The following is a 23,309-nucleotide window of genomic DNA, read 5'->3' on the forward strand; positions in this document are numbered from 1 at the left end:
AGTAATTCAATATCCTCTGAACTCAACATGTATTTAACATTTGTCCTGTATTTTCTCTTGTGTTTGTTTATCAAAACTCTGTATTGTTGCTTATTTATGAGCAATGATTTATACATTTAATTGCACGTTTCTCAGGTAAAGGAATGGCTATGTCTGACATGCCAGGTGAAGAGATCCCTAGGAGCATCGGAGCCCACTGGACATCCTGTAATGAAACCACAGCCCTCCCCAGGCAAGGTTTCTTCCCTTCCTGGTTTTGAAAAGAAGGATTCACTGACATTTGTCCAGAAGGAAAAGTCTATAGAATCTACAGCAGTAAAAAAAGAGGTCACTCAAGAAACTCTAGACAAAAAAACAACCCCCAAAGCAGACGCTCCATTGCTAACCGCAGTCCAAAGGATGGACACACCAAGACAAAGTTCTGTTCAAAAGACGCAGGTCTTCACAGGTACAGACCAAGAACAAGGCCAGGATGCGGATGGGCTGCAGAAGTCTGTTGGGAATCCCCCACAAGTACTGCTTTCTCGATCTACAAAGCCAGAACCCAAGGCAGGTCTTGCAAAACAAGAAGCTGGAAAACCACAACAACAGCCCTTAAAAGATGCAACCCCTCCTGCCAAATCGGCACCAGTCCAAACTGGGCCTGCTAAACAGGAATCAGGAGGCTTCTTTGGCTTTGGTGCTTCTAAAACACAACCTGCTGCAGCAAAGTCTGCTGAGTCAGTTACTGGGAAGATGTTTGGCTTTGGGTCATCTTTCCTAAACTCAGCATCCACTTTGATAACCTCAGCTGTACAGGAGGAATCTAAAACGACACCACCAACTCCACGTAAGATGTCCACTACAGCCCATGTATCTCCTAAAACGACACCACCAGCATCTCCTAAAACATTACCTGTTAAGGACATCAAGCCATCTGCTGTTCAGAATACTGAAGAAAAGAAGCCAGAAAAGAATCCTTCAACAGTACAAAGCAACGTGGGTATAGCTCGAACAGAGCCCCCTAGGGCACCATCAGCCACACAAATTGTTACAAAAACGGATCTGCCTACCTGTCCACTTTGTAAGGTGGATCTCAATATGGGCTCCAAAGATCCTCCCAACTACAACACTTGCACAGAATGCAAGACTTTGGCCTGCAACCAGTGTGGATTCAATCCACTTCCAAATGTGGCAGAGGTAAGTAACTGTCCCCAAAAGTGTTGGAGCAAAATGTTAATTACAATTATTTTAAAAAGAAAGAAACCATTATTTATAAATGTATTTATAACAGCATTTTCCAAATTGTTCCACGACATTCTATATGGGTCTGGTAGTGGCAATGCAGGATACAAAATGTTAATATTTTTAAATTATCAATAGTTTGCAAATCTCCTTGACATATTGATTTACTAACCTCGTGTTTTATGCAGCAGGTTCATTATGTCATCATTTCCATCCTTTATAATATGTTCTTATAAATGCCAGTCAAACATGAACAACATATTTTCTTTTTACAGTAGACATGATTGTAGTATATGAATAGAAGATCTGCAAATAAATGTGAATAGTTGAATATCCTCTGAACTAAAAATGTATATAAAATCCTGTCCTGTATTTGCTCTTTTGTTTGTTTATCAAAAGACTTTGTTTTTGCTTATTTATTAGCAATGATTAATACATTTAATTGCATGTTTCTCAGGTAAAGGAATGGCTATGTCTGACATGCCAGGTGAAGAGATCCCAAGGAGCATCGGAGCCCACTGGATATCCTGTAATGAAACCACAGCCCTCCCAAAGCAAGGTTTCCACTGGTTCTGAAAAGAAGGATTTACTAACATTTGTCCAGAAGGAAAAGTCTATAGAAACGACAGCAGTTGGAAAAGAGATCACTCAAGCAGACGCTCCATTGCCAACCACAGTCCAAAGGATTGACACACCAAGACAACGTTCTGCTCAAAAGGCCCAGGTCCTCACGGGTATTGACCAAGAACAAGGCCAGGATGTGGATAGGCAGCAGCAGTCTGTTGAAAATCTCCAACAAGTACATCTCTCTCAAACTTCAAAGCCAGAATTGAAGGCACGTCATGCAGAACAAGAAGCTGGAAAACTACAACAGCCCTCAAAAGATGTTGCCCCTCCTGCCAAATCTGCACCAGAACCAACTCAGCCAGCTAAACAGGACTCAGGAGGCTTCTTTGGCTTTGGTGCTTCTAAAACACAACCTGCAAAGTCTGCTGAGTCAGCTACTGGAAAGATGTTTGGCTTTGGCTCCTCTATATTCAGCTCTGCATCTACATTAATAACCTCAGTTCAGGATGAAACTAAAGCTACACCACCCACTTCACGTAAGATGTCCACAACTCCAGTGTCTCCTAAGATGCCCTCTGCACAGAAGACCAAACCACCTGCTTCACAGAAATCTGAGCCACCTCAACAGGCCGAGCCTGCTTTATCAGCGCAGGCCAAAGAAGGGAAAGCTTCATCAGACCCTCCAAAATTCATGGGGGAAGCACAAGTTGTTCCTAAAGAAGGACTGTCCACCTGTCCACTCTGTAAGGTTGAACTCAACATGGGCTCCAAGGATCCTCCTAATTACAGCACCTGCACTGAATGCAAGAATACTGTCTGTAACCTTTGTGGATTTAACCCGATGCCTAATACAGCAGCGGTAAGTGCAATACATTTTAATTTTTTTAGGTTCATCTTTGAAAAGGTTAGAGGTGGGATACTTGAATTTGTATGCGTATATTTAGGCACCATTCAGAGTATCGAAGAATGTACACTTCATCATACATTAGTTATAGGGCTGCACCGATGCCACTTTTTTTCAGACCGTGTAACGATATGAGCAATTAATAATGCAATTAATAATTCTAATGTGCGCATTTCTCGGCATAAAGCACAGCCGTTCAGCTGTTCATCATTATGTGCTGTGCAGTGACAGGCAGTGACAGGCAGTGAGTCCTGGGTCAGGCAAAGAGCGAAAAAAGAAAGGCTGTCTCCCTGTCATCACATTTTAGAGACTAGAGTAAAATCCAAACTTTGTGAGTTGGTTTTTGACGAACCATTTGAAATATAAACACCCCACCGTGGCGTTGAGTGATTTGATGCAGCAGGCGGGAGGCTGCAGGAGGCAAAAGGTGCTATGCAGGGCCTGTGTGTTTACAATAACCTAGATTGAATGGCAGATGAGGCAACAGACATCTCCATAATGAAGACAGTTTAATTTGTAAACGGTAACACAACTACAATTGTAACGTGTACAAGTTTAACCATAAAAAAATTAAAAAGTGGATTTGGAGTAGGGGCGGGGCAGTGGGGGGCACAGACGGCGTACAGACAGCTGTCTTTAGCTTGTAACAATTAGCTGTTGGCTGCTGAACTAGCGAGCTGAGCTTGTGAGTCAGGCATTCATTCATTTCTACTGAGTGGACTACATTTATAAATGACAGAGTGTTTTAATGAGTACAAGCACAAGTAATAGTACATGCGCACAGTTACGGACCGATACCCGATACTGGTAGTATCAGGCATTCCTAGTTATAACAAACACCTTCGCCTGACACTGTTATCAAATTTTTGGCTGTGCAATACTTAATTTTAAATGAGGCACACAATAGGCAGAATTATTTCCCCTTGGTTGATTGTATTATATTTACAAAGACCATGCGTTACATTTGTGGTGGAATGATAACTATGGAGCTGGTTCAATCAGTTATAAGACTGTGCCTTTGAACATATGTCTCACTACAGTTAATTAATGTTTCTAATTTGATTATTGAACTACTTTGAGAGATTCCCAAACAAAGTTTAAAAATATGCTAAAATGCAGACAACGTGGTGGCCAAAATGATTACATAACTTCTCATGAGAAGAGTGCTTTAGCAGACTGGCAGCACAGAAAATCTATTAACATGATTGAGGGTTGTGCAACAGCATTAGTGAGATGGGATATGCTACTATAGCAGACCAGGGATCAGGGAATCTCCAGCCCCTGTGAGAGATCTGAGATGGTAAAGCCCTATGATATGCCAATAAGCAGAGGTGAAATGGATTTAGTCCAACACAACATGGCGCAGTACATTAAAGCATAAGACATTTCCTCATATCAGTGGCTCCATGTAATTTTACAATCTCCCATGTGGGTGGCAGCAGTACATGTGTGTACCTGCTTTGTGACGTATACCCACACATTCATTGTTTAATGCAAGGCTGTACCCATGCCTTTTCATATCCTGTATATGAAATGGAGTAATAGTCGGATATAGCTGGAGGCTTTTAATAGGGTCACCTTTGATTCCAATGTAATGTAATGTAATTATCTGAGCCCTGTCAAACAGGGGAAAATGTTGATTTAGTTTAATCAAAAAACTATGTTACAAATGCTTTTACTAAGTAGCTATGAGGAGCTTTCAGTTTTTGTCAATTCTAGCGGCACCTTTGGAAGAAAGGGGTACTTTACTACCAGCACCCAAGTGCCTTCCGCCAGCATGCATTTGTTTAGGAAGTGAGTGAAAGACAGACAACAGGATGCCTTGCAATAAGGTGATTTATTTACATGTGACTGTAAGATAGATAATGGTCATATAACGATGGTAAAGCAAAGTACATTTTGATGTTGTACATTTCATAAACACAGGTTTTTTCAGTCTGACTGCCTCAAATACGTTTGTAAATTTCCGGGAAACCCGACAAGAAAACTTATCTCTTTCCTGATTGAGCGAATGTTAGCTTATCGCCCTCCCCCTTGATACATTAACCCATGCCAAGCCCAATGGTGTACAAAGAAGGAATAACACTGAAAAATATGTTCTTTTCATGTGATTGACACTTCTCACCACATTTTTCTTGATCATCAGAGAGGGGGAGAGCCAAAGGGTTGGATGGGGGAAGGGACAATAATTGATGCTTGTTGCTCTGCGTATGACATTGATTCATTTCTCTTAATAGCCATGAAGAACAGAAATACCTTGGCCTGAAGACAACTTGATAGGATGAACCACTACACTTATTGCTGCCCTATGACCCGCTTTATCCTAAGAGGCAGTGACTGCTGGTCATGAATGTGAAGTAGAGCATTTCAGTAGAAGAGCAGAAAAAAGGCCTCCTTTTAAAATATAAAAAGGATTTGTGATGTTCGAAAGATGAGGACACCACTTTAGGCAATGTGTGTGCAAGCAGCAAGTCTATCCTTTTTCACTTTTGCCTGTTCTGCTTGAGCTGATTCCATTAAAAGCCTGGGAGTGACTGTTGTCTGATAAGTAGGACACACGTGTGTCGTGCTTTGCCAGCAAGAGCATTGTGTGACAAAAGATACAGTATGATAGTTCCTTAGGATTTATTTTTAAATGTTACCATGTAGCTTTGGCTTTCACTTGAATGGCAGAAACAAATTGGTTTATCCATAACAAATCAGTCTTCACTTATATATATATTTTTTTACACCCATATTTTGTCTTGAAATATTATTTATTCTCCATTTTGCGTTTGAGTTGGCATAATAATTTATGTTTACCTTAGTCATTGACTCACACTAAGGAGATTGAGTAAAATCTTGAGTTGGTTAGGCTTATATGTATTACCAGTAAAATAGGCTAATATTTAGTTGAATATAGGCTATTATTTGTTTTATGATAACATAGCACTTATTAATAATCTACAACTGTTTTGTAAATGATTGATGCATCATTATCTAATGACTTATATGACTTATGAATCACTTATGAATCACTTATAAATGAACATTAGTAAAGTGTTCCCAAAAAAGTTTGAATGTATTAATATTTGATTGTCCTTAGTAAATGCAGAATGTGTTTTGCTGTGAATTAAGTGGACTGGGCAATTGGCTCTGCAGATATCCTACTGCAGTAGACTGTCAACTGCATCATTTTCTGACTGCTGTCACTTTGAAGGGTCTGGTAATCCAAATCACAGGCTAATCATGGGGAACAGTTTCTCCCATAGCTCGCTGCGTGTGGCTCCTGCTCTTTACTCATAAAACAGATTTAATTAGACAAAAGGATGATGGCAACTTTCCAAACCCTGTGACTCTGATGTGTGGCTCTGAGCCTGTGTGGCTGTGATGCAGTGACTGGCGCTGATGGAGAATGTGCTGGGATTAGTTATTTTTTTATGATATAGAAGTTGGTTTAGTGGAATAATAATCTTTGCTTATTGGTTTGGCATTTATGTCCTATATAAAATGCAGTGCATACTTTGCTAGCTGCTCTGTCCATCTGCTCTTTACTAGCGTGGACATATTAGCATGCTAAGACTTGGACCTGTGAAATAGCAGTACCTTGAGAGTTGTAAGGGGCAGGTCCTGTATACATTGCAGGAGAGGGAGAATAAAGAAGACCATCAGAAATACTTATTTTATACAGTAGTGTAGTGTATTTCGGAAAATATACAGCAGTAGCTATAAAGATAGCATACAGTATGAGATGCCTATGTTAAGGTCATTCTGCCCTAGGGTTGCCACCTTGGATTTAGGAAAAAAAGGGACACTTGATGTTTGGGGCGGAGGGCTTGGCCATTATTAGGCTACCAGTTCAGACTGACCAGTGTAATGACCTCGATTTTCCGATTAATATCAATTCTCTCTCGGACGATTCTGAATCGATTCAGAAAAGTTAATAATCGATTTTTTTATAATTTCTTTTTTTTATAATAATTTTTTATTTTTTTGTAAATACCAATACTTCCTGCGCCATTGTGCATGCACACCACACATGTGCGAGTTGTTTCCAAAGTGGCTTCAAAAGGGCTGAGGGCAGCAAACCCATGACCTGCACCGGCTTTATCTCTGTTTACGTTTTTGTATGAGAGCTGAATTCCAAGCCATACTTTTTGTACAATGTGTTGAAATGACATAGAAAATAATAGTTAATAGAATAGAAATCCTATAGAAAAATGATTTACGAGAATAGAAATAAAATAAAACTGAATCGGTTTAGTTTTTACATACTTCCATATTGTGTTGAAATGCAAGCTGCATTGATTATTGCACTACTGGTCATAGAAAGTCATATTTGTGACAAGAAAAGCTTTTCTCTTAATACAATATTAGAGAAGGCAATTCATCTGTTGTTTGTCTTTAATGATCATCACAAAAGTAGGAAGTGATTAGCAAACTCTGAGTAGCAAACTCAGATGTGCACATACATATATTTTTGAAATTCACACATGGGTGTACATAATTTTTTTTTTGCATTGAGATGCATTGAAAATCGATTTTGAATCGAAGACCTCTGAATCGGAATCGAATCGTGAGGTGCCAAGAGATTCCCACCCCTAATAATAACCATAAACACCTACAGTGCTTTTTACAGTAGGATATATAAGGAGACTGAGGTGGGAACCCTGGACCTTGTAGGGTGGTCTGGGGGAATGCTCCCCCGGAAGAAAAAAATGCAAGAGTCTAGGCCCATGGGCCCATTATCTCATAATCCGTATATGAACCAAATGGTTTCCACAATCTTTTTTTCTATTTTCGCCGGGAGCATGCACAAGCATTATTTATTAAAAATAAATAAAAAAAAGTGGGGGGCCCCACACTGGGTCTTGAAACGGGCCCCGAGATTGTTGAGACCGCCCCTGCCCGCTTGTCGTGCCGCCTGCAACGGAACACTGCGCTTTCTCTCTGCCCGGCCCCGCCGCCTCTCCATTGAGAATGCATTAGTTGGCGCAACAAACGCCTTGGCCCGTGTGAAACGGCCTTAACTATTGAACGAAGGAAATCAAATGAGGTTGTGGCATTTCCCCCCAAAAAACGGGACACATTGTGTCCCGGGAGAAATTTATTTTTTCCCGGGACAGCTGGTGAAAAAAGAGAACAATTCTGGGAAAAACGGGACGGGTGGCAACACTATTCTGCCTAGCTAAATGGCTGGGCTAACAGTATAATGTTGCTAATTAGCATGTGACTTGTTAGCTGTGATTAAATCCTGCAAGCGTGACAAAGAGGAGAAGTAGAAATAAAGGGGATTGGGGGAATTATTTGATATGTAATAAGACAGAATACCAGGATTTACAGGTTTGTCATTTAACAAAACAATATTAGTTTGTAAAAATAAATATAATCAATGTACCGTAGGTACAATTTTACTTTTGGGTGGAGCCACTTAACTTGTTAGTCCAGCTTTTAAGGCTTACAGTAAAGATGAGCTTGCATAAGATTACATGAAATTAATGTCTAAATATTGGTTGAATATTAGCTTAATGCACTATGCTAATGAGGTTTTGTTTGTCAGTGTTGGAAACCAACAGGATTATCTTATTCCTGATCATAACTGACCGAACACAAGCATCGCAGCATCATACAAATGTGATGCATTAGTATCAGTTTTCTTAGTTTTGCAATGTTTTCCATTAATTAGCTTTATTTATCAAATACTGTTTATATGATATGTTCTCATTAGCTCTACATTTGTGTTTTTATTCATCAGATTTTCAGCAATGCAATTTATCATGCTTTTCGAACAGCATTGCTGCTGACCTCAGCGGAGGAACTGAAAGTACACTGTACTTTCCGCTATGCAGTGGAATTATACTAACATGCTTTTTATACACAAATATCACAGTTAAATGTTTCCTAGAACTTTATCTTGTTTCTATTAACAAAACAGCTGGAATGTAAAATGGGGCTTAAACCAGGGTATGACAGAGGGTATGTTACATCACTTACCAAAACTCTATTCAACATGTGAGACCATTCTTATAACTATTTTATTAATTTACATCACTACATCCTTAATGCTAATCTATATGTGTTGAGATATATACAAATACTTATCCTGTCCATAAAGTGCATGGACCTTAGGGTACACATGTTGTAATTGTGGTCCAATAATTAAAATGTATCACACTTGTATAGGTTTTAATACTGATATTATGGTTAAAGCAATTAAATCTTAAATGCTGCTTCACAATTACGATATGGGTGCGATGTAATCTCCTCCTCTGTCCTGTGTATCAGAGCTGCTGGCTCTGCAGAGCTGCTGGCTCTGCAGAGGCAGGCGCATTGCTGTGATTTGGTCTGCTAGATTGTTTCAGACACACTGTTTAATCTATTGACAGTTTAAGCCTCCTTCTTAACTGTCCATTAATGGAGCCTGGATGTGATAACAAATGCTTCTTTGGAGGATATGTTTTAAAGTAATTATATTGCTTATAAAAAGTGTTGCAAGGTAAGCATTTTTATTTGCGTCTGTCGTAAGTTCTTGTGCAATAGCAGTGAGCATGTTAATATAAGGAACCAAAGGCTTTCATTGAAAATTTTATTCATGTTTAATATTTATGTGTAAATACTTTGATTGTTTAAATAATCTTAGTTGATCACACGCAGAACGCCCATAAACCAAAAGTGCATTTTTTTTTAGAAAGCTGACACAATTTAGCACTCTTTATTTTGGATCTTAGCAGCATCTTAGCACCCCTTAGTCTGGAATATCTTAATTCTGGATACATTAGGTAATTTAGGTTCACACAAGTCAGAAATTCCACAATAAACCCTGCTTTTCTTATCCTTGTTGATGATATACCCCTGTAGGTCTATTCTAGGTGTTCAATTGTATATGTGGCAAACCACAGGTCAGAACAGAACTACTTGTTAGTCTTGAAAGTTAGTTTTTAATCAAATGTTGTGTGTGTTTGTTTGTTCACAGAAGGAATGGCTGTGTCTGAACTGCCAGACTCAAAGGGCTTTGTCGGGACAGTTGGGAGACTCAGGAAAAATGTCCCAGCATTTGCCTGTATCTGCCAAGCCAGAGACCCAGGCCACACCTACAACCAAAAAGACAGAGGCCACACCTCTGGCCACCAATGTACAGCCCACACCTGCTCCAATAAAGGCAGTACAAACAGCTCCAACCACCAAAGGAAAGATGGAACCTACATCAGTCAAGATGGAAACCACTGCCACAGCAGCTTCTGCACAGGTCGATGTCAGGAAATCAGTCATACCCACAACAGCAGATATCTTACCTGTAACTGCAGAAAAACAGCCTTTAGCAGTATCCACAGCACAATCCATCCCTCCCACTATGGTGATTGTGCAACAGACAGCAGCAACATCAGAGGTAGAAGTGCCAAACACAGATGTTCCCAAGACTTTAACAGTGGGGGATGAAAAAGAGACAGTAACAATTGAGCTCAGTGTGACAGAATTTCCCAAAGTGGGAACGTCAAACGTCAAAGTTGAAGAAGGTTTAGCTGCAGCTTCCTCTTTCCCAATGGTTGAGGCTACAGTGGAAGTCATCTCATCCATTGCTGGAGTTGCTCAAGGAACTGCAACAAAGCCAGAAGTGTCTTCTCCTGAGATGATTATTGAGGAAGTACAGCCTGATGATCACATTAAAGTGACACAATCTTTACAGCAAGTTGATGTGAAAACAAAGTCGCAAGAACCACAGCCTGTATTGGAAGTAGAACCAGTCAAAGTAGCTGACGGAAAAGAGATTGCTGATAAGGTGATTGAAAAGATAATCAACGTGACCTCAACTGCAAAGACACAACAGGTATGTATGTGCAAAGCACATCATCATATAATTAAGACTGGACCATCCAAAAATAATTATTTTATTGATAAATGTTCACACTATACAATAAAAATTGTATAAAAGAAAATAATGATATACTGTAGTATAGAGCCCAATTATGTAAGTACCACGATCCGGACAATACCTTACCTATATTGACTCAAATTTACTTACATTTTGGTTTTTAAACAGGTATGCATCTAATAGCTGTGTTGAAATTATTATGTGTGGCTACAGAACTGACAAACGATGCAGCACAGTTATTTTTTCTCTAATGATAGGGAGGACTGATGAAGGAAAACAAATTGTGCACTGAGCATGCTGTTCAAGATATATGTTTTGTATCTATTAACATTATTTTTTCTATTTTTAGGAGCAATATGAAAACAAACAAGAGCCACAGAAAGAAAGGAAGGTCTCCCTAACGACTGGGCAGGTTATACTGGAAGGATTGGAAGTTGTCCCTGTCATAGCTACAAAGCTTAAATCCAAAGCAGAGGAGCATACTGAAGATCAACTCCAGGTTTTACCCATAGCACAGGAACTGGAGGATGGACAGGTGGTCAGTGATTCAAGCAGAAATGATATTAAAACAGATATATCCATGCCAGTAGAGCAGGATGTTAAAGTTGTGAGAAGGCGCTTAAGTTTCCAAGCAATGGAGGAGAGCAGTGGAAGTGAGATCACACCCTCACCCTCACCTAAAGTCCAAAGGAGAAGGCTGGAGGTGAGCAATGTTTCATCCAGCAGTGAGGACCTCAAAACTGAAAGCGCTGACTCGAATATGGACGATGACGAGTTCATTCGCAGGCAGATAATGGGTATGGGTGATAAAGAAGATATGTGTCTTTCAGAAGATGAGAAAGAAGATGATTTGGGAAATAAGGAAACTATCATTGAGGCTAACCTTGAAGATGATTCAGCTACAGCAACACGTAATGAAGAAAGTCCAGCAAGCAAAAAAGCCCTCAAAACGGATACTGCAACTACTCAAGATGTTTCTGAAACAAAGCCCAGCACTACTTTCAAGAAAGCTATACCAGTTGTGAGACAGAGGCAAAACACTGATGAAGAAGTAGAGAGCATCACAGAATCTCTTTCAAAGGGTTCATCTAGTATTCAGGCATCTAGCTTTACTCCAGGATCGTCACCAACGTCTGCTTCATCTCTGGAGGAGGACAGCGATAGCAGCCCAAGTCGTAGGAAAGTCAGTGCGGACAAACACCATCGCAAAAGTAAGCACAGGCAGCCAACCCAGCCTCTCCCTACCATTGAAGACTCCTCTGAGGAAGAACAGATGACAGAGGAAGATAAGTCTAGGAAAGAAAAATATGAACTTAGGGCCCATGGCCTACTACTGTCTCCAACTGAAGATGCTCCCTCCACAGAGGATGTGAGGTATGTTCCTATAATGGATGAAACCAGTAAATCATCTGGCTCTGAGTACTCTGCCAGTATAGAATCAGAAACAGACACCAGGAGACCTGTACAGAGAGGACGTAAACCTTCACCGACAGTAATACCATACACTTGTTCTGATCCATTTAAAGAAAATAAATCATTGAAGAGTGCTGAAGAAGCATATGAGGAAATTATTCAGAAGGCCAAATCTATTCCAGGGGAGAGTCCTCCCGATATTGAGCCACTCCATGGAGGAATGCCAATAGAGGACTCTCTCTTAGTTGTGGAGACTGAAACTAAGGCAACTGAGTCTCAAGAAGAACTTAGACAGGATAATGGATCTGAAGCGGTCCAAAAACTCAGGTCTCCAGAGGATGTTTATGAGGAGATGATGCAGAAAAAGAGAGAACTGATGATGATAGAGCAAGAGTTTCAACAGGCTCAGACTGCCATTGAATCTTCCTCACCAGAGGCTACTGCCAGTCCCTCAGTTGCTGAGACCTGTGTGGTGACCATACCTATGGAAGAGACATTCCTCACTGGACAAAGTGATATGCCTCTTACAGGTACAGACACTTCCAGTGAAGTGCCAGTGAAGAAAAAGAAACGTCCAGCTCCACCACGCCCCTCTGAACCTCCTAAGCGTTCTGAGGTTACTGATGTTCCCAGTACTCCAAGTGGATCTATAAGTTTTATTAGGCCTATGGTTCCTCAGGATCCTTCTCTCAGAAAGTCATTGTTCCCCATACCAGATCTCAAGATTACCCAATGTTCATCTGGGGAGGATGAGGATGACAGTCTAGCAGACGAGTATGGTGTGGGTATTTCCTCTGACATCACACCCAGTGATGATTCTGAGACTAAAGAAGATCCATCTATTAGCCCACCTTTGTCGGAATTTGCTGAGATGGACCCTATCTGTGTGGTCTGTGAAATCCCTGAGCCAAAACCTATTCCAACTCCAATATCAGCCCCAGAACTAACCACTACACCTTCACCTGTATCCCCAATGTCACCTTTAACTTCACCAGCAACTCCAGATTCCAGTTTAGCTTCTAATGCTACATCTTCTTCCTCATTCCAGGCTCAAACACCACTTTCATCAGATTCAACTCCATTGTCTACACCAACACCTCCAACTTCATTCGTAACCCAGTTACCTCCAGATATCTCACCACCATTGCCTGCCGCAACTGCAGCAGTGTCATCTAGTGTGGGCTCAGTCTCTCAACTCACTCCAGCCACTGCTATAGTTACAATACCAGATGTGGTGTCTGATCCATCCAAAGCTCAAACAACAGCCATAATTCAAGCGAAGCCTTCTGCAACTGATGCTCCAACTCCATTCCTGGTCCAGATTTCTACTCATGTCCCTATTGTTGATTCAATGCCAGATTTGGTCTCATCTCCATCTCAGGTGCCTATTGATGCTCCAGCTGCTATACAGGTATCATCACATAGTCCCACACCTGTTGTTGCCTCAGCTACACCTAAAGCTTCAGTTGTAACAGCACCTATTGCAGTCTCTACCCCAGCTTCAGTCCATGATTCTTCTACTTGGGTCACACTGGCCTCATGCCACGAGCCAGTCATAGTACAGATGCCTGACCTGGTTTCAACTACACCTCCTACAAACTCCATTATAGAACAAACCCCACTATCAGTCTCAGCACTTGTAACTAACCCAGCTCAAACCCAAGCCAAGGTGGTACACTCAGTCCCTGTACAACCAGCTGTCCCATCTATTAGCCCAGTGATAGTCCCAGCTTTGGCTCAAACAGCAACCATAGTCAAAAAGAAGGTCCCACCACCTCCGCCCCCTCGGTCTACGTCAGTGGCATTACCTGAGAAAAATGCAGAGCTGCCATCTGTAAGGATTGTTGAGCATGTCACACCTACTATGACCACCACCACCACAACTATGGGGCCCATAGTACCAGGTAAACCAATGCAGTCTGTGTTTGTGGATATACAGCCAAGAATAGAAGATCAAGATAGTGTGGCTGTACAACAAATAGTGACTCCAACCAGACAAGGACATGTAGTCATCATAGTGCCCAGTGTGGAAAACATATCTCTGCTTGGACAAACCCCAACAGATATATCTAGCACAAGGCCATTACCTTCCCCCCCTTCTCTGCCGCAAAGTTGTCAAATATCCACACACCCTGCCACTGATATACCCAGAAAATATACAGATCCGCTATCATCTAAGGTGTCACCAGTGCCAGTGGTTTCAGCTCCACCTCTTACACCTAAACCTATGGCAGGGACAAAAGTTGTAGACACAGTAGAAATACATGTAGCAGATACACCTCCACCACCTCCTACCACTTCATCCAAGCCAACTGTTTATCCCAAGTCAACAGTTGCAACTGCAGTGACAACTGCTACAGGAACAGTAGCACAAATTGATGTTACAACAACCGGCCCTAGTCAATCATCCAAGCCACCTCCTCCAATACCACCTAAGCCTATATCAATTCCAGCTGGACTGGTTTTCAGCCACAAGCCAGGAGAGAGTGTCAAGCCACCTCCTCCTGTGGCCCCCAAAGCTGCAACATTGCCCAGGACCAAAGAACCTCCAAATGCTCTGACACTAAGCCTGACACGACCTGTTGAAACTAAGTTGGGTGCAACATCTCCCAAGTCACCGTTGTCTCCTAGGCATACCAAATGTTTGCAAACCTATGTGGTAATAACCCTTCCTTCTGAGCCAGGCACACCAACAGAGGCCATAACAACCCAGGCACCTATAAGACGGGGCTCCATTCCATCTACAACAGTGTCAGGGATACGAACTACTCCTTTAGAGCAGAAAACACCCACTGAGGCATTCTCAGCACAGGCTACAGTTAGGAGAGCATCTGTCCCCACTGTGAGGCATTCACCTCCAATACCCATAGCTCCAAATGTGGCAGAAGAGCATGTGACACCCTCTGAGGTAGTGGATGAGAAAGTGCAAAACAGAAAAGACGCTGTGTTTTCAGCAGTGCAACCACCAACATATGTGGCTGATGTTATCACAGGATCATTGGGTCAAGACTCATCTATTCAGGCACAGAGTGTGCCTCTTCCAATTAAGAAACCATATGTGAAACAACAGCAACCAATTACTCAACCATTGTCCCTACCTACAGAAATGTCAGAGGTCATCACAATGCCCATAGAGCCTTTGGTTCTCATTAAACCCATACTATCTGTTGCTCTGCATCCAAACATAGCCACACATGTCATACAAGTTCCACAAGAGGTTTCAACTGATGCTCCAGTTCCTGACATGCCAACTATACCTCTCCAACCACAGCCTCTGACAGAAGCTGTTGCTGTACCACACCAGCCAAAGGTACCTGCACTAGATACACTTCTTTCCCAAGATAGACTAGTCCTTTCAACTATTTCTTATCCACAATTTGCAACTCAAATAGAGATGGAGGATATACCTACTGAAGTCATTTCCACTGAGGCAGATGTGATAAGATCAATACAAGGAAGACATCAGGAAATTCCTGTTCAAACGCAACTTATGCATGTTGAAGCAGTTACTCACTATACAGAGCAAGACTTGCCTATAGGTTTTAACAATGCAAACACCATGGCTGAAATCTCATCCATACCACAAACTGTTCACCCTTCAGAAGTTATGTCTTTAGTGACAGAGCAGCTATCTACACAGCAACCACTTGGTTTAACTGAAGTGGTATCTCTCTCTACAAAGTCTGAAATACACAGAGAGGTTATAACAGCTGATACTGCTGTTAGGATCCCAGGAGTAGCAACAGTATCTCCAGTACCTCACCATCTACCTGTAGAAGCTGAAGTTACAGTAATACCTCAAGTAACTACGTTTATGCCTATAACTACAGTTGTTAAGATGGTTACTCCTACAACTGGGGAAGTAACACCATCACATCTTGTGATGGAAATCCAACACATGTCAGTACAGTTGGATGTACCCCATCTTACTCATACCCCACACGTCTCTGTAGCAAATACATCCTCATTCATGTCACATTCACCACTGCCAATAGAGGTCATAGCATTGCAGCCTGAACGTGAGACACCCACAGAGATTATAACAAATGATTTTTATTTACAAAGACAATCAATACCGTCAGCAGTGATGCAGCCTCAGGCAGACACTGAGATGCCAGTTGAAGTTATTACAACTGATACAACCACTAGTGGAAGGAGGACATCTATATCGTCCATAGTCCAGCCACCATACACCACAAGTGAGATATACACTTATCCTGCAGAGTATGAAATACCCACCCAAGTGGTTACAACTGAGGCCTTTGCTGCTAACAGGAGAGAATCCATATCCACGCATCAACCATTACTATTGGCACAGGTAGTCAACATGCCAGCTGAAAAAGAGGTTTATACTGATGACCATGTTGTTCAGGTGCCTTACAGGAGAGGATCTATTCTTTCAACAGAACAAATACCCCAGGTGTTAACCTATTCATCGGAATATGATCACCCTCTGGAGAAAATAATCACTGAGGTATACACTAGGAGAACCTCAATTCCGATTGCACAGGACATACCACAGGGTATAACTGTAGCCCCAGTCACCATTACTCAAATTCAGCAAGAGTCTATTGAGAGCCAAGAGATTCGAGGTCAAGAAAAGGTGGTCTCCAGTATGAGTCATGTGTATTCTTCTTCAATTTCCACTTCAGGCCAGCCTCCTGAAAGACTGCCTAGCCTGGTCACTCAGGTAGTTACAACTGAGGTCCAGAGGACCACTGTATCGGTTGTCCATGAAAGACATCCACATGTCCCTCCACCCAGTGTAGCAATCACCATACAACCAGATGTACAACCTCTGCCAAAACAGAATGGGAAGATAATCTACCCTGGGGATGTTATTGATTTACGTACCATGAAGGTTGGAATAAAGATGACTGAACAAGGCATGGACTTAACACCCTCTGAAACATGTCGACAGTCTATTTCAAGTGACTCCAGTGGGCGTCAAATTACAGCAGTGCAGCCGGAGATAGTAAATCTTAGTGCAATAATCACCCCTGCTACCACACTGTCTGTTGTCACTGACAGCATCACAATAGTCACATGCACTGCCACCATTGCCTCATATAACAACATTCCAGCAGAGAAACCACTTGATTTACAGGGCCCAGTTACATCGTTGCCTCTTCCTCTCACCACATACAAACCATTTGAACCGCTAGCACAGATTGTATATAGACCTGTGAACTCCCAGGCCCTAGTCCATGCTGTAGCATCTTCAGCTCAAGAAATACCTATCAATCTTACCTTTGGAGTCTCCTCGGGAGGCAAAGAGCTTATTCATTCCACCCCAACAGTTATCAGCAATGGAGATGCTGTCCTTTGTCTAGAGGCCACAGGGGCCATGGACCTGTCAAACTACAGACCAGTGAGGGCTATGGTGGCTTTGTCTGGCACAAGCCCAGGAGTGGTAACCACTGTTGTAGAGGATGATGGGACTCCAGTGGACCTTACAGCTGGTAGGAGGAGTGTGTGCTGTGATGTCATTTACAAGCTACCATTTACAGGAAGCTGCAGATCACAGCCCCCAGTTACAATCCAGCCGGACAATCGCTTCGACTATGGAGATGACCATAACCAATATGATCATGCACGACTGTATGGTATCAAAAGCTTGGATGTTATAAAAGCCTCAATGTCGGAGACTAATCTGACAGAGGCTGGACCATTCTCCTATGATTCCAAGGATGACTACGACTATCTCAGTGGATCTGCAGCTGGTGCTATGGACCTCACTGCTGCCAAACTTTCTGCCGGTGAGTATGGGGATATTTCTGTTTGTTTGCATGTTTGTATTACCATCCTTGAATTTCCTTCATATATCTGAAACTTTTTTGCAAAGTTTATACGTATTTGTGATATATTTTCTTACAGTTTAACAATTTACTATCTGAATCATTCACTATTTTATTTAATTGTCTAAGTTGCTTTGTTGTTTAATATGCATGTTTTCATAAAATATTAACCTGCTTGTGTTTGTTTTTTTTTTCTTTTGTTCTCATACAGATGCATGTGTGTGCCTGCGTGTGCTCCCTCACTATTTCGGATTTGCAACTTGCTAGCCAAAGTGACTGCATATATGCATGCGCAATGAGCATGTTTTTGAATCTAAATTGCATGGCCTTCAACTCATACACAGTACACTAATTATAATGTATTTGATCAAGTAAAATGTATATCTTTGATTATGGCAGGTAAAGCTCTTGACTACACTAGCAAAGCTACTGGAGTCTACCCTGGGATGACTACTGCTCCACACTCCCAGGTCCCTGCAGCCGGAGTTGGTTTAAATTGTGCTCTAAGAACCTCACATGGAATAGATTACTCCCCTGTTGCTGCCCCAGTACCATCCACGTATGCAATTACAACTCAACCAGGCTCGATCTTGAGCACTACATTAACACCTACATCAACAGTCCAAAACCAATCATTGCCACATTTGTATGGTTTCATTCCTACTACAGACCAAGGACACCTTATTCCCTTTGACACAGGGCTACCTAAAGAGCTTTTACCAACTGCTTTAGCTGACATCATAACAGGTTATCCAGACATGTACTCAGACACCACCCTTGAAGCAATTGCTGCCTCTCTGGATGCCTTAGCCTCCTCTCCAATATTCCCTGGCTTAGACAACACTAAGATGGCCCAGTATCAGATGGAGCGGGAGTTCCTAGAGCTAGAAAAGCTTAAGCAGCTATGTCTTGCAGAGGAGCTGGAATGGGAGAGGCAGGAGATCCAGCGTTACCGCGAACAGGAGCAGCTTATGGTGCAAAGGGAGCTTGAGGAGCTTCAAGCTCTGAAGCAGCAGCTTCTCTGTCAACAAGAGGAGGAGCACCATGCCCACATGGTGGCCCAACAGGAGACCTATGCTCAGCAGAAACAGCAGTTGCAGCAAATCCAACATCTCCAACTGCAATTACAACGCCAGCTAGATGAGCACTATGGTACCACTGGTACAACTGGTAACATCCTTGATGCTAAATATGCAGGGGTGGGGGACAGTGGCCAGTACTGGCCTGTCAAAGATGAGTCTACAACACAGTATCAGGACGGTCAGGTCCAACCTAATCTTGTAAAAAAGCTTAAAGCTGATCAGGACACAGGAAAAAAGATTATTGACAGTGGAGTTCAGACAGATGATGAAGACTCAGCAGAAAAGCAGCATGTGGGAAGGAAAAAGAAGAATAAGAGAAATGTTGATAGCTCAGCTCAGACTGATGATGAGGACCAAGATGAATGGGATGCTCCCACAAAATCTCGACGACGCTCCAGAAAACATAGCAGTGATGGAAAACAGTGCACCAAGGTCTCCAGTATTGCTATCCAGACAGTGGCTGAGATATCTGTCCAGACTGAACACTCTGGATCTATCAAAGGACCCAATGTTCAGATGGAAACAAAGGTGGAAATCATCAAGTATATCTCAGCTCCAGAGAACTCTCTAAGAGGTGGCAGTCTGAGCTGTCAGACAGACTCAGACAGACGGCACACACCCATTGAGGTGGGCTATAGCACACATCTAACAGCAGATGTCCCGTCTAAGTCTAAAGTGTTCTACAACCCAGTCTCCCCCTTGTCCCCGGAAAAGTCACTTGGAGGCCAGAAAATGCTGATTGCTGATCCAACCAGATTTGCCTCTGGTCCTCGAATACTAAAGGCTGGCCAGAAGTCTCTATCAGATCCTAAATCGCTCAGTCCCTCTAAAGAAGACAGGATGGGTGGATACTATGCAGACAGCTATTCTGTAAGTCATAGAAAAATGGAAATGATAAAAAGTGTCCTGTTATTATTGATAATGACTATTCCAAAAGGAATTCAATTATTATCCGGTTTATTTATTATTTGTTTTATGTTCTAGGGCCAAAGATCATCCTCTGGTACAGGTAAGAAGGTAAAGCGGACATTACCAGACCCACCTTCCGAGGATGACTCTTTGACAGGACGTTCAGGTTACAGCACCAACTCTGCTCGTCGCCGTCTTGCTCGCAGTACAACAATGGCCAGGGCAAAGATCCTGCAGGACATTGATAAGGAGCTTGATCTGGTGGAAAGAGAATCTTCTAAACTTCGAAAAAAGCAGGCTGAGCTAGACGAAGAGGAAAAGGAGATTGACGCCAAATTACGGTAAAACTCCACAGATATAACATCAACACAAGTCAAGGTACATGTTCATGACTTTGTTCAGACTACCTGACATTAATTCAACAAATAATATTGTAACCATAATAATTGATCGCACCAATATATTTGCATTCATTCCCCTCATTAACTTATTTTTCCTAATTCATCTGCATGATTCCCCTCTCACCTTGATAGCTTATGGGCTAAAAGACTGCCTTGACATCACTCACTGAGATCTCTCCACACTCACACATAGTAAGAGGTACTACTGTGTGAGAACCAAGAACATTATTTGCTGCTTTGTTTGTAATATAATAAAATATTGTAAAATAATGTGCACTCTTTTCTGTTATTTCTGTAGGTACCTGGAGATGGGTATAAACCGCCGTAAGGACGCCTTGCTGAAGGAAAGAGAGAAGAGAGAGAGGGCCTATCTCCAGGGGGTGGCGGAAGAAAGAGACTACATGTCAGATAGTGAGGTTAGCAACATCAGAGAGTCCAGGGGTGACGGTCTGGAGAGACCACGGACAGCTCCCCAGTCAGAGTTTGACCAATTCATCCCGCCCCAGACAGAAGCTGATTCCCAGTACAACACACTAACCAGTCCCTACTCTCACTATGCCCAGTATGTTCCCCAGACCCAAACCACCAGCCACTACACCCAACAGAACTTATATCAGCAGCAGTCCCTTTACCACCAACAGTTGTCTCCTTACCAAACCCTATCCCTCTCTCATGCCCAGACTCAGCCAAGCAGCTACCAACATGCTGTGCTCTTGCAGCAGGGAAAGCAGCGACAAACTACCCTGTCTGATTTAGAGCCTAAGATAACCACCAACTACGAAGGCATGCGCAACCAGCCTCTGCTTATTGTGTCAACTTCCACAGACAGTGGCTATGGGGTGGCTCATCTGGGGGGCAAGTACAGCAGCCTGGACTTGAGGCTAGGGCTAGAGGAGAGGAGCATGGCCTCTAGTCCCATGTCTAGCATTTCAGCTGAGTCATTTTATGCCGATATTGACCACCACAATGCCAGGAACTACGTGCTGATAGAAGACATAGGGGAGCTCACCAAGGCATCAACAGGACTAAGCAATACAGGCTTGAGTTCTGGATTCAACCTGCCGGATAAGGAGTTGTCTAAAGCAGATAGACTACTCAGAGCAGCAGAAGTCAGGCGCACTGCAGAGGTAAATACAGTATTGTTACATGATATCCAATTTTAAACCTTTATTTTTATTTTTAGGGTACGGTTTCACTAATCTGTCACTAGACATATATCTTTTCAAACTGTGTAAGCAATTCTCTGCTGCTTTTTGTAATTGTGAAATATATTTTTTCTCTTTTAGGTGGCAGATTTTTTAGGCTCATCTCGGCTTCAGGGTTATGGTAAAGGAGAAGATGACACTATGGAGGAGCCTTATGAGCTGAAGCTACTGAAGCAGCAGATCAAGCAGGAATTTAGGCGAGGAACAGAGGGAATAGAACACTTAACAGGCCTGGGTCTGCCCCAATATATCCCCAATGATAACAGTTTTCGCAACTTTCCTAAAGGTGAGAAATATAGCATCGGAAGGCTCACCCTTGAAAAACAAGCTGCTAAGCAACTCCCAGCTGTTGTACTTTACCAGAAACAAATGAAGAACAAAAAGGCCCTAATAGACCCTAAGGCCATCACAAAATGTTCCCCAATTCAGGAGAGTAGAGACCTGGAGCCTGACTATGGCAGCTACATGGGTTCTGGGGCTTCATCTTTGACCAATCTGGCTTCTACGGCTAGATTGCTTCAGGATGAGATTACATTTGGGCTAAGAAAGAACTTAACTGAGCAGCAAAAATATTTGGGTTCCTCTTTGGGGTCCAACCTTGCTGGTTCTCTAAATCTCGGGCAGTCCCTTGGACTGGGATCCACTATCAGAGCCACTGCCCAGGATGATGGCACCTACCCAGGTGGTACTTGTTCCAGACCCTCTTCCCGCCCCTCTTCCCGCCCCTCTTCTGTCTATGGCTTGGATCTATCAATCAAACGGGACCTATCCAGCTCCTCAATTAGACTTAAAACAGAAGGAGAGATCATTGATGCAGCATTTGCTCCTGGGGTTGCCAGAACAAAGCCCACTAGTTTACCTATTAGCCAAAGCCGGGGTCGTATCCCCATTGTGGCTCAGAACTCTGAGGAGGAGAGCCCTTTGAGCCCAGTGGGACAACCTATGGGTATGGCTAGAGCCTCAGCCGGACCTCTCCCTCCCATCTCTGCTGACTCCAGGGACCAATTTGGATCTAGCCATTCCCTTCCAGAGGTACAGCAACATATGAGAGAAGAGTCCCGAACACGTGGCTATGATCGAGACATCGCATTCATCATGGATGACTTGCAAGGAGCCATGTCTGACAGTGAAGGTAAATGGAGCCTAAGACTGTCAGTAATTTGAATGTGTGGAACCGCTTATAACGCATGCCAGTGCTAAGTGGTCTTACTGACTGTGTATTATCTGGTTCTTTCTCAACCATAATTTCTCCAGATAGTTGTTGTGGTTTGCTTCATTTCCCTCAGTCACAGTAAATGTCACATTAGTTGTGTGCATGTTATTTCCCTTCTTTTGAATATCTTACTCACCGATACATAATGCTCTTGGCCTGAGTTTATGTATGATATTAATCAGTTATATCCTTGTTTGTTCTCTGATTTCATGTGCATGCCTTGTGTTTTTTTTTGTTTACAATATTGTTACTTCTAAACAGTTCAATTCAAATTTGTTCTATTATCAGTCAGTAGTTGCACAATTGGTTTGCACAAAATATATAGGCTTGAACTTCTTTCACCTGTTCACTTGACGGCTGCCTTATTCTTCACAAGAGCCCAATAAGTGATGACAATCTGAGTAATGCATGTTTAACAGTAAATAAACAAGATATCTTCACTGGACAGTTATTGAGAATTCTCTCCTGCATAAATATGTATGTTAAGATAGAGTAGGGTTATTCACAGACTTACTGGCTGGAATATCAATATATTGTATTTTTAGTGAGATTATCTATAATAATGTTTAGTATATGTCACATACAAGATTAAGCTTTGCATTTTAAAAAAGTCCTAAAATGTGGAATGTGCAGGGTCATTTAAAAAAAATTGAAATGTTATAATCATCGTATCATATCTGAAGTGCCTCATTAACAAAAATCATGTAAACTCAAACAGGACTTTTACATAGGATATATTAAATT

The 23,309-nt window shown here is 42.2% G+C and overlaps 1 protein-coding gene across 1 annotated transcript in view; it reads left to right on the forward strand.

Annotated features, from left to right (window-relative positions):
* The window catches only part of pclob (piccolo presynaptic cytomatrix protein b), a gene marked incomplete at both ends in the record, with an annotated part of 60,377 nt that overhangs the window by 19,233 nt on the left and 17,835 nt on the right, over positions 1-23,309 (forward strand). The window contains 9 exons of the mRNA XM_080027665.1: positions 136-1,179; positions 1,682-2,650; positions 9,648-10,499; positions 10,894-14,986; positions 15,911-17,716; positions 18,155-19,707; positions 19,822-20,087; positions 20,446-21,274; positions 21,434-22,484. Of these exons, the coding sequence (XP_079883791.1) occupies positions 136-1,179; positions 1,682-2,650; positions 9,648-10,499; positions 10,894-14,986; positions 15,911-17,716; positions 18,155-19,707; positions 19,822-20,087; positions 20,446-21,274; positions 21,434-22,484 (12,463 nt within the window). The remainder of the gene's footprint in view (positions 1-135; positions 1,180-1,681; positions 2,651-9,647; positions 10,500-10,893; positions 14,987-15,910; positions 17,717-18,154; positions 19,708-19,821; positions 20,088-20,445; positions 21,275-21,433; positions 22,485-23,309) is intronic.

The sequence above is a fragment of the Ammodytes marinus genome (assembly GCF_949987685.1).
Source record: "Ammodytes marinus genome assembly, chromosome: 5".
Taxonomy (NCBI): domain Eukaryota; kingdom Metazoa; phylum Chordata; class Actinopteri; order Uranoscopiformes; family Ammodytidae; genus Ammodytes; species Ammodytes marinus.